This window comes from Anser anser (assembly GCF_964211835.1).
Source record: "Anser anser genome assembly, chromosome: Z".
Taxonomy (NCBI): domain Eukaryota; kingdom Metazoa; phylum Chordata; class Aves; order Anseriformes; family Anatidae; genus Anser; species Anser anser.
In genome coordinates, this window is record NC_139723.1 from 50447060 (window position 1) to 50459586 (window position 12527).

The 12527-nt window shown below is 36.8% G+C and overlaps 1 protein-coding gene across 5 annotated transcripts in view; it reads left to right on the forward strand.

Moving 5' to 3' along the window:
• The window catches only part of PIP5K1B (phosphatidylinositol-4-phosphate 5-kinase type 1 beta), a 112975-nt gene that overhangs the window by 66175 nt on the left and 34273 nt on the right, over nt 1–12527 (forward strand). For all 5 annotated transcript variants that reach the window (XM_083817088.1, XM_083817090.1, XM_083817087.1 and 2 more), the window contains 3 exons: nt 728–845; nt 5259–5411; nt 7380–7679. In XM_083817088.1, the coding sequence (XP_083673214.1) occupies nt 728–845; nt 5259–5411; nt 7380–7679 (571 nt within the window). The remainder of the gene's footprint in view (nt 1–727; nt 846–5258; nt 5412–7379; nt 7680–12527) is intronic.

Genomic DNA, 12527 nt, shown 5'->3' on the forward strand with positions numbered 1-12527 from the left:
AGCAATTCTAGTATGTCTTTCCAATCCTGTATTGCATTAGCAAGGAAGAGAGAAGTACCATAACTGTAATTAACCTGCAGAAGAAATTAATGCTGGGGATGGAGTTTCATAAATAGTCAAAGCTTGCTGGCACCAAAAAAAGATAGGTAGACCTGCTTCCTTAGCACTGCTCTGGCAACGCAGTGTTGTCCTCTTTGTTGTGCTTCAGTATTCTTTTGTACTGTCTCATTTTTTAGTATATTTTCATCTGTTTTGCATTTTTAGTGTTTTCAGTATCTGTCTATCTGACTCCCCTGTGAACCAGTTCAGGTCACCAAGCTAGTGTGAAGTTATGTTTTTCTGGGTTAACTTCCAAGCTTTTTGGAAGGCCTTACATGAAATGGGGTGACCCTTTCTGTGTTAGTAAGCTATTGGACTGGCTTACCCTGGATGGATGTGTGAAGTTGTAGCAGTAGCTTAAACATGGTCTTTATGAATGTGGAAATGATGGTGAAAAGACTAATGACTTGAAGGAGAGAAAAAGGAATTTGCTGGCAATGCTTTGCCTCTCACGGATATTTGTATTACATTGATGAGTGGTGATACATAAATGCACATTTGTCTGTGTTCATGACTCTTGTCTAGCAAGGCCAATGATTGAGATAGCTTTACATTTAAGGACGAGATTTACAGAAAGTTGCTAAAAATTGCTCAATAATAACTGGGTTTGTTTTATTTTCATTTTCAGTGAAGGGAGCAATCTCACCCCTGCTCATCATTACCCTGACTTCAGATTTAAGACATACGCACCTCTTGCCTTCCGATATTTCAGAGAACTTTTTGGTATCAAGCCTGATGATTATTTGGTAAGAGCTTGTAGTTTTTCAATGAGTTACGAATAATTATAATGTATACTTGTTTTGTACTGACAGAGGAGGATGCTTTAATGGTGCATAAATGGGTATAGATTTTGTGTGTGTAGTGTTTAATAAGTGAATATTTTTAGAGATTTACAAAAATCTTAATTCTTGGTCTTTGAGAAGTTCCTGGAAAAAAAAAAAAGCCTCGTTAGTTGACTAAAGTAACTTGAGTATTACTGTTCATTCAGGTCATTGTTTCTGGAGAAGTTATAATCAATACTTGTGTGCAAGTGCTCTTCTGTTATTTAACTTATTTACTCCGTTAAATACATGCTTGTCTGCAAACGTTCCCATCTAACCTTGAGAAAAGTGGGATGGGGGCCTGAGAAAGAAATAGTCTAGTGTTTTCTTTTTTCCAGTATCGGTATACTTTGCAGACTTATTCCTCCTTGCTGTTCAGCTGCTTACATGAGAAAAATATTAAGTATTTGCTGTTGTCATAAGAGCAGGCTTTAGTTGGTGGAACCAGATTGTGCACTGCCAGAGACAAGGATCCACTTACATTGCTTCTCCTATATTTCTGCTTTTCAAAGGGTATGGTGAAAGGGAACAGCTGGATTGTTTTCTAGATGTTTGTCTCATGTCCAGTCTATCTCATGCTGGTCCACCCAGCAAATCAGAGTCCCTGTACAAGTTAGCAGTTTTGTGCATCAGTTTTATTGTTTTATTTTATTTACTTCTTCAGAATGTGTTTTTAAATATTTTTTGGTATTAATCATAAATGAGTTTCTTTAAACCAAAGGAATTTGAAAGAAATGCATTAAAAAAAAAGTATTAAATGATGCTGAAATACCACTTAACGTATTACTTCATTGACTTCAGTGTGTTTGAGTACATTATAAGCTTTTTTTTTTTTTTCCCTTTGTGGACAATGAACATAAAAGCAAAATGTAGCTGCTTTTGCTTTTATTTAGGTTGAATGTGGGCATCTGATTTTAACTCTATAGCATCGTGTATGGATTTTGTATTACTAGCCCTCAGAGCAATACTTATGTGTAAAAGCAGATCATTCCTTTGAATTACAGATGTTAGTTGCTAGGAAATGTTGGGTTGGAGTTTTATAAAGGTGTCTTTATGTAACATGTTCTATTTTCTTTTACGGACCTGGAGAAAGACCAAGTATTCAGGCTGTGTTACCAGCTGCTCGAAAAGACTGTACTTAGTAGAGTAAAGCTACTGTCACCTGCAACTTCTATTACATCTAAAGAACTGTTTGCAGTAGCATAAATTAAAGATTACAGGAAGACCATACTTGCTATTGATGGAAATTTGTGCCACTCTGCTTAGCTACAAAAAAAGTAATTCCTGATGGAAATTTCCAACTTGTTTTAGAATCCTTTTGCTCTCTGCACAGCTTGTCACCTTGATAAGTTTCCAAAGAAAAGGAGCAACTTTCTCAGAAGAGAGAGAAATGGAGAAAGCATGTTTTTCAGTGGTCAAAAGCTGAATGAATCTATCCTCCTGTCTCCATGCAGACAGTGTAGATGGGCATTTTAAAATTATTATTTATTTCCAAACTGGCATTCAATTTGGGCAGCTGTTAAGAAACTTCAGGAAGTATTTTTGATTTTTGGTGAGAGGGGAGATTTAAATTTCTCTGTACCACAGTGTCGGCACAGTGCATTTGGGTCAATGTGTCTGGGACACTTGTGCTGTTGCTGTATGTTCCCCTTTTCCTACCTAGGTTAAGGGAAGGCTGAGTGCAGTACTCTAGAGAGTTAAGAGTTAAGCAGTTTCAATATTAAGTGCCACCTTTTTTCTTTAAAATACAGAAGCATGTTTCCTTCAACAAACAGGTATTTTTTTTGAAATATAGTTGGAATTTTAGTGTTGTTGTAACTGATGCAGGTTGCTGTTACATTTATACTTGCTCTGACACCAAGTTAGAATTCATCTTTGTTTCTGACTAAATGGGCATCATACTGCAATCAGAGCAGGTTGCAGTCCTTTGTGGTCCAGAGGCAGATGTGATCAGAGAAGTCATTATAATCATAAAACCAAGCCATAAATCAAAAATCAAATAATAAAACAAAACTATTTTTAGTTTGGAACCCTTTTCCCTATTGATTGTGACCACAGTATTGCTCCCAGTAGCACGTGTCAGGATCCTGCCTGAACAGTCCCACTTGTTTTAGTGAAATCTGGATCTGTCTGTCATGCAGTGACCACAATTCACTTTCAGTATCTAAAATAATACACTTTACAGTAACAATGTGCAAACTGATTGTCCAACTGGGGCTGAAGAGAAAGTAAAGTTAAATAGGGGAGAGGATAAATTACAACAAGTATAAGAAGGTTTACGTGGTTAATTTGGAATGACAGAGCTCAGAGATTTACAGTTTTACCTTTGGCAAAGAGGTTGAGCTGTAATGCATTGTAAGAATCAGACTGGATGGCAATAATCAATGCATTTGAACAACTTACAGAATGAAATTGACACCTTGAATTGGAAACCTTATGTAGTGCTGACATTTTATACAGGAACTTTTTGATCATAAAGTCCCTAAGTGCTGTGGTTTGAGGGATTTTGTTACTTTTCATTTTTAATTTAATTTACTCTCCAGCAATTCCAGTTGCAAAATTAGGTGGGCTCTTTGTTTGGTGCGTAGACTTTTATTTTATAGGAATGAACTAAACCATGAAATGACCAGCAGACACTATAGGTTAGTAATTCTTGCTTATGCTAAACTGTGTTGTCGAGCTTTAATGTTTAAGATAATTGGTTTCAAATGCATGCAACAACGAAAGTTGTTAATGAAGCTTTTTATATTTTGGCAAGAAAAACTCAGAGATTGTTATGCAACTGCTGTTTCGCTCTGAAGGCTTGTGGCAGTATAGACCAGTAATGCTGTTCTATCCTTAGACTCCTCCTGCAATGCTAGGATGAATAGGGAAGATCTCTGTTATGAACTGGAACTGTGAACCGCAGAAGCGGAGAGAGGAACTGGCAAAAATTTTATAGCATGCAAAAGTTTTAAAAATTCCAAGCGTGGGAAAAGACTGAGCCAGAGCCACTGTAAGAAAATGCATGAAGTAGTAACTTGAGTAGATAGAAAGTGTGCTTCCTTAGATAAAGGTTTAAAAAAAAAAAAAAAAAAAACATGCTTGTTACATTTTTGTGGGTCAATTTTCTTTGCTATCACAACTCTCTGAAATCATGGGACAGATTCTGGTTAAATTTAATGAAAGCCATTTTCAGCAAACAAAACTGGTTGGTAAGTTGTTTTTTTCCCATGGAATTGCTCAACTCATCTCAGGCACTGACCCAATAAACCAGGTATTTGTTACTGAAACAGTTACTCCTTTTGTTCTGATAAGAACAGAAGATGTACTGCTCTGCACAGAATAATTACCTGGTGCTTACATTGCTCACAATTCAGGGCCTGTGTAATTTTGTTTCTTTCAGAGACTGAAATCTTAAATTACTGGACTGTGTGCTAAATCTCCGTGTGTAAAGCTGCTGATATATAACAGAGGAAAAGATTGTGTGAATCAAAGTTTAATGTTATTATATTTTAAATAAACTCTCAAGTTTAATATAAACAGATTTTTCTATGGTTTTGGAGCTAAATATCTCTTCGCCACTTAGCTTGAATGGAACATAAAGTGTGAATTAATGGAGGTCTAATAAATGAACATGAGCCTCTGTGTGAGGTCTGGGTCTACTAGGAAAGAACAGTCCTCTGTTACTTTTTCCTCCGTAATGTGATCATAAATATTACTGTCTCCCTGTGGAAGAGAGAGCCTGTCTAAACATCCAAAGTAATGGTCCTCCAAAAAGCAATTTTTTGTACTTGCTGACATCTAGTTTTCCTGTTTCAAGCAGGCAACTAATCAGAAAACTACATTGGCAGTTTTACTGAGATTGTTATGCTAATGGTGTCAGCCCTAGCTGCACAGAAGAGGACTTGCCTATTTTCATGAAGTTCAATACCTGTACTTCCTGTGGCTTTTTGTAATGTACTTCCCACATGTGCGTCATAAACAGATGTGAAACGTGAACGGTTTTAAAGAAAATGTCATCTTAGGGCTTCTGCATTTGCAGTGCTGATGGTATGGGGATGGATTGTTTCCACCTCACTCGCCCACTTCACTCCTGTGAGAATTCAGCTGGTGCAGTGAGACATGGAAAAGGACTGTATGCTTAGCTTACAGCTGCTTCTTCCACAGCTGTGCAGCATGTCCTCAGACAGATTACTGTGACCCAGCCTGCCGTACAGTGGTTTTGTTGCAGTTGAAGCCCAAAGGATAGAGCTCCCCAATTATCCCGTGTCTATTTGCACCTGCAATTCTTTGTATTAAGCTTGTGTATAAGTAGTGCATGCATTGGCAATGAAAACCATTTTTTATTTCTTTCAGTATTCAATCTGCAGTGAGCCTTTAATTGAGTTATCCAATCCAGGTGCCAGTGGGTCCTTATTTTTTGTAACTAGTGATGACGAGTTCATCATCAAAACAGTTCAACACAAAGAGGCTGAGTTTCTTCAGAAGCTCTTGCCAGGTTATTATATGGTAAGTAATTGAAGACATTTTTCCTATCTTTATAAATCATTACCTGTATTTTTCCAGTTTCATTTCACACTTCTAAAGATTCAGTTTCATTTGATGTCTTCAAATCTTTCAGTAACTTTATCCATATTTGTCATATGTTTTTGACATTTTTTACCTTTTGACTTTGTACTCCCACGTCCATAGAAAGAATAGATATAAATCAAGAATAAATTTAAGATTACAGTTGTTCTTTAGCATTCAAGATGAAGCAGAATATCATCTTCTGACTTGATACCAAACTTTGCTTTTCTAATAAGTTAGTGTTAAACAAAGATTTCCTAAATTTCTAATTCAACTTTTTTTCTCCATTTTGTGTTTGTCTACCCTCTGCATTTCACTCAGAGTGGGCAAAGAAACTAGACCGGTCAGTTTCACTTTTGTTTCTGGACTGCTTCCATTTCTCATGTATTAAACCAGTGATGTTAAAACTATAAGTTGTTCAGAACTTAATTTTGAAGTAGAGCTTTTTTGAGAGCTAATGCTAAGTTGATTGTCTTGGTTTATGTTCATCAGGTATCAGAAAGGGAGACCATAAATCCCAAATAAATGTAACTAAGATGTTCTTTTTTTAAAAATAAGGCCACTCAACATACATGTAAACAGAGATTCTTCTGGGCAGTACACAGAACTTTGAAGTATTAGGCTTGTTACTGTTGGCCTGATTTTCTTTTCTTTCTATGCTTTCTTAAGTAAACACTTGAAAAGTTACCCTCTCACTTGCACTAAAAATGAGGAATATCATCATTACTACAGTAATGTAAATTGGATTCAGTGTTTGTTTAAAAAAAATTAGTGCACTGACAGCATCAAAAAGAAAAAAGATGGCAGGTACTTCTGTTGTTCATAATCAGAATAATCATCTCAGCATAAGTTTGAATTGATCATTATTACAAGTAGATGTAAGACCACCTTATTTTTTTTTCTGAGGTCTTCATTCTCACTGTTAACATATGCAGAGGTTTCCAAAGTGTAAAACCTTAATCACTGAGATTGTTTCCTATGACAGTACTTTGTTCCTGTAGCTGTATGTTTTGACTTTAGTAATAATGCACAACCTGAAGTAGTTTTTCCCTTTCTTGGTTTTCATGCCGAAAACTGAGAGTAGTTGTGTTCAGAAGGAAGGTTTTTTGTTCTCATCTCTCTTGCCACCTTCTAGTTATTTTTTAACTTGCTGTGGAATTTGGGTAATTTCACACCTTCTATTCTGATGGTCAGTCATGATTCTGTTATGACCTCAGACTCATGTGGAGACAACCTGGTCATTTGGCACTCACCCTCATTGTGAAAAGCATGGAGACAGGGCTTCTGTTTTTCAGAATCCAGGTCAAAGCAATGAGAACTTTACTTGACCCAAACTTCTTCCAGCAGGTGGAATGCAAAGGTTGTTCAGGTCAGAATAATAAATTAAATCTTTGGGATATGTTTAGGTTTGGCCCAGTATGTGCTTTCATGGGACGTGGAAAAGTGAAATCTGGCATACAAGCGGAATCAGAGATTCAGTCATATTTTTCAGGACAGTGCATGTCAGGGAGTATGATTGTGGCAGTTTACACTAGGTTGGAACCACCTGGCAGGAAACAGTGTACGGTGGTAGCAGAATCCTATTTCTTTTCCTGTAAGACTTCTATTTACCCTTCACACTGGAAAGACAGCCTGGGTATGTGGTGCTCTGGGCTTCACAGTAGATTTGACCTATTATAGACCTCTCTTTCAGTTTCAACTCAGAGTAGTTACTTTCTTGTGTTTATACTAGCTTTCTGAAATTTGGGCCCACAAAGAAAATAAATTGGTCAAAGGAACTGTACTGAATAGGGAAACATGCCCTTTTTTCTTGCTATTTGTTAATGTCCTTTGGCATAAAAATCACTTTCTCAAGCATGTAAGTTTCTTTAAAATAAACATACTTAACAATATCTCTTTCTGTTCTAGAATCTGAACCAGAATCCAAGGACTCTCCTACCCAAATTTTACGGGCTGTACTGCGTTCAGTCAGGAGGCATTAATATTAGAATTGTTGTAATGAACAATGTTTTGCCACGAGCCTTGAAAATGCATTTCACATACGACTTGAAAGGCTCCACATATAAAAGGAGAGCATCAAGAAAAGAGAGGGAGAAGTCCAACCCAACATTCAAAGATTTGGATTTCTTGCAAGACATGCATGAAGGGTTGTATTTTGACTCTGAAACTCACAGCGCATTAATGAAAACGCTACAGCGGGATTGTCAAGTGAGTAAAAATATTGACTTTAAATTTTTGTGTTCACATCTGTTCTAGACTTACTTCAGCAAAACAAGGAACAAGACATGGCTCTCTGTGCTTTTTAACCTCCAAGTCCCTTTCCGTGCAATTTAACTAGAAAAACTATGGCTGTCAAAACACTGATCAAGACTGTATTTTACTTAAATTTATTACCTACGATCTATTCATGGAAATACAGATTAATCTGGGAAAGTAGTTCTGTATAATTTTTATTATTTTTGTTGTTTTCCATTAATTTAGAGATTTTAATGATTTTTTTTCTGATGCACAGCAACAGTAGAACTGTTGTGACGTATGATAGAAGTGTATTTAGAGCTACAAGCTCTGTATTGCTTTGGTAAGTCTGTCTCTTTGTAAGTGGACAGGATCTAGCAAACTGAATGGAGAAGTGGTGTCTTGTGGCAGCAGTCTTAGTTCTGGAGCAAAGTAATTTCTTCCCAAGCTGAAAGGTAGTGCTTGATGTCCACATAAGATTTTTGAGGCAGGAGAGGATGTCTGCCATTATCCTTTGGGAGGAACTTGGTGAATGAAATCAGTGTCTCTTGTAGACAGAGAATAGTTTTAAAAATTGCAGGTTTTTTTTTTTCTGTAAAAGCAAAGGTAAGAAAATACAAAGTAAGAAAAAAGGGGAGCTATCCAGGTCTCTCAGGGATTCACAAGATTCAAAGGGGGATGTGGAAAGAAAATCCAGCTTTGTCTAAGGGAATTCTAACAAGTTGGTGATAAAACAGCAGAATGGGTAGATTGAACTCATTACACTGAAGAGGCATCCTGAACGTCAGTTTGTTGTTCACTGCCACCTGTGGTGTAAGATGGATAGTGTTGGTTTTGCATGAGTAGTACCTTTTGTTTAATTAACACAGAAGTCTGCAATGTCTTGTGCTAGGTTTGTAAAGCTGGGTGACCTAACATTCAGCTGCATATTCAGCGTGAGACATTTATCTAACATCAAGCATTGTTCTTTCTGTAGCCTCTTGCAGTGAGCATTTCCTGAGCTCCTGCCACGTATGATAATACAGAGTGCATCAGTAATTCACATCTGGGGATTTGGACACCCATTTGTGCATTCTCCCCAACTTGTCAAAGGTTACTTATGCAGTGAAAGCATGGGAGGTAATCTATTATGTGGAAAATAATAAAGAATCTAGAAGAGGGAATGTGATTGTAAAAGCAAGAATCAATCATTTAACTGTTGCATATAAAGGAGGACTCTTACAGTTTCTTTGTTAGAAAGTGTTTGTAAAATCTTGGCATGTGTTATTTGAGTGCTGAACTAAACATCAGCTTTTTCAGTGTGATTAGTGTGCAATCTTAAATCAATAACTCATATGTTAGCCTGGGGTTCTTAAAGGCCCAGCTAAATGTTACTGTTATAAAAGAAAAGAAGAAAATTATCCTTAAATAGTGTGTATGCATGAATACATACGTCACATATATGCTACATATAGCAAGTGTGTGTACATATATAATGTTATATACGTATGTATATACAAAAAATAAAATGTAAACCAACTTTTATTTTCTATTTAAAGAAGCCCTGCTCTGTGTTGTAAAACAAAGGGAGCATATTTCACATAGCTGAATTTGCTTAACAAATGAGGTTGGATCTACCTGCCTGCCTTGTACTGCTGCCTTTAGCAAGTTTAGAAGCACTCTGTGCATTTCGAGAAAAGTTTTGCCACTGCTTTTTTCTGCCCACGTGGTATTTGGATGGCTATTTAGCACAAGTGATAACTGACCTAGTTTTTCATAGCTTCAAAATTTTAAGTAATCTCTACTTTTCCTTGTACTTCAAAGAAAGAAAGTTAGTGTAGACATTGGAATTAAGAATTCATTAAAGGGAAGAAATTATTGATCTTTCCAGTATTTCAGCACTCAGTCATTGTCTTCTCTGTTGCTTAAATTTAGGCTGTATTTTCACGTTCAAATTTACAATCAGAATAAGTAAGCGATGCTTTTTATTCTTGCTTCTTTAATATAAACATCCCCAACTGGTAACTCCTTTTCTCCTTGTGCCGCATCACTAAGCAAGAGTCCTGGCAGACCCTTCTGGTGGCAACAAAAAAGGTGATGAGGGTCTGCTGTCACTGTATCACCCACCCCATGCTGCAACAAGCCTGCGTTCTCCTTGGTCAGCCTTTTAGCACTGACGGAGCAGTAGAAGCTCTTCTTGCTTTCCTTGGCACCCCTTGCATGTCTCACCTCTAGCTGATTTTTGGCTTCTCTGACAATACTTGCTGTACCTACAAGCCAAGGCAGTATGTCTCAATTCCTCCTTTGTAGCCTCTCCATTTTCCCCATCCTGTGTACTGCCTTTTCACACTCAAGCCACGCTGTGGCTTCCTTGCTTAGCCAGGCTGGCCTCCCGATACATCTCCTCAGCTGGGCTGCTGGAAGACCCTGAGCTCAGTACCCCGGAGCTGTACTAGCAGAAAAGGGACTGGTGGGACATGGCTGAGTATTAGCTGTCATGTGTCACAGCTCTCTGTAGCTTTGATGAGGAGATGTGTGTGACCTGTCCACTTAAAGGATGGAGCTGAGGGGCTTGCGGTGATCTGCCGCAGGCTGCTGCTTACAGCGTCCACTCCAGATTCTCTGCTTTGGGACAAGTACAGGTTGATAGTGTTCTCCATCCAGCTCCTGCATCCCCTGCTTGTCATGTTCACACTCAAGGCGGAGGGATCTGAAAGCTTCACTCACATACTTTTTTGCGCTTTTTGAAGCATATCTAAATGAAGAATTATAACATTTTAGTGTTCATAAGGATGTAACATTCTTCAGTTTATGGTACAATACAAGTCATACAATTGAAAATTTGAACTCGCTTTCAAATTTCAGACTATCATGGAAACTTCATATAGCTATCATATTCTTGTGAGCAGGCACTATTGTAGCTACTGGGGGCAGGGAGGGAATACAGCCAAATGGTACTAGTAATAAATGTTTCACTGGTCTGAACACCTTTTTTGAAAATGTTATATTTAAAGCCTTATTCACTTCAGAGTGCTTTAATTTCTAAAGCCAATGTGCCTGTATTTTGTACAATGGTAAACATTGAGAGTATTGAAAGGTAGTGATTTAAACTACCTTTATAACTATTCTGCTATTAATCTGTACTTTATTTTAACAATACTGCTGTAGTTACTCTGATCATTTTGTAACATTATTAAAAAACAAGGCAGATTCTCCAATTTCCAAATAAAATTCTAGTCTTACAAATAATAACAGAAGCTGTTCCACTCATGAATGAAACAAAGAAATAAAAGCTTTATCACTAAGCAAATACAAAGCAAAACTAAAGTCAATAAAGGTATTAAAGACAGTTTACAGTGCATTTTTATTTTTTTAAAGGTACAGAAAATTCAACTCCACGTCGAATTTACCTCTCTTGTGTTTTCTTATAAACACCTAATCCCACAGAAATTCTTTCTGTGCGTAGTAATACTTAAATATGGATAAAGGCTAAGCTATGTCGCTAACTGTAGTTTTAGGTAAAAGTAACATGAGCATGACTTAGTTTGTATGAGAAAGGTTAGAAGTGAATTAATACTAGTATTTTATTTTTCATAGGTGTTACCAAATTGAAGGCATCCATTATTATATGCTTGATCTTTACTAGAGCTCTTAAGCAATTTCATAAATACCAATTACCTCTCTTCTGGACAGAAAGCATAGGAGAAGACACCAGGACTGTCCTTTGGTACAGAGAATTCACAGTCCAAACACACATGTAACAAAGGTAGTCTTTTGATGTTCACATATAAAAATTAGGAGTTTTATGGATGTACATGCCAAAATTACTGTAGGAAAGGTTCACTAGAACATCTCATCAGGATTTGGTCCACCCTTAATTTCTTTCCTGTAGACCCTTAAAATGCAGAAAAACTATTGAACTAGTAACTGTTCATCAAAAGGAAAAAAGAAGGAAGTACCTTTAAAAACAGGCAGTGTCATGATTGTGCAGAGATACTCTTTTACAAACTCATATAGTAACCCAACAAAGTACATTAGTGCAACTTTAAACAGTAAACATTAATTTTAGGAGAACAGGTATTTACAGGATTTTTTTTTTTTATTGTAAATCTTTGCTGTATATATGTGAGTATGTGAAGCATGTTCTTGAATGTCAACTAGTCACATGCAGGAATTTGGAGTATTCTATTAAAAATAGTCTGGTGGTGTTTTCCATTTCCATCTGCTGCTGAATCCAACAAAATAAAATTGAAAAGGGCTAGTAAGGGTTTATGTAAATGCAGTTTGCTGTAGTAACTGGACAAATTGAAAAGATTTTTACAAATAGTATTCCTTTCGCTCTTTACTTTGCTATTAATGTCTGCTCAGTAAGATGTTTATCTGTGTGCGCTCTGATAACCTATTTTCATCTGAAAGTATGCAGTTCCCTGTGCTTTTCCCTCCTCTTGCATAACACTTTTTGATGTATATAAATATTGGAGATGGAAACACTGTCTGTGCAAATTGAACAGTGTTTATTTATCCTAAGGTTTGGGATATAATTCCCTGGAGAAATTGCAAATACATGATATTCTGAAAACTGAAGTTAAGATTTATTCTCCGTTTACTTAAAAAAAAAAAAAAAAAAGGGGGGGGGGAGAGGAGGTGGGCAGGAAATGAGACAATTTATAAGAGCACTAGTGATCTTCATTTGTTACTCAAGGACTTTTTTTTTCTTAATGAAGCACGTTGCATAATATGCTATATACTATAAACTCAATGCCTATATAAACTCAAACCCTGGTCTTCTCTCAAACCTTAGAAAGGTAAAGGACACCTATCACATTCATAACTACATTGACA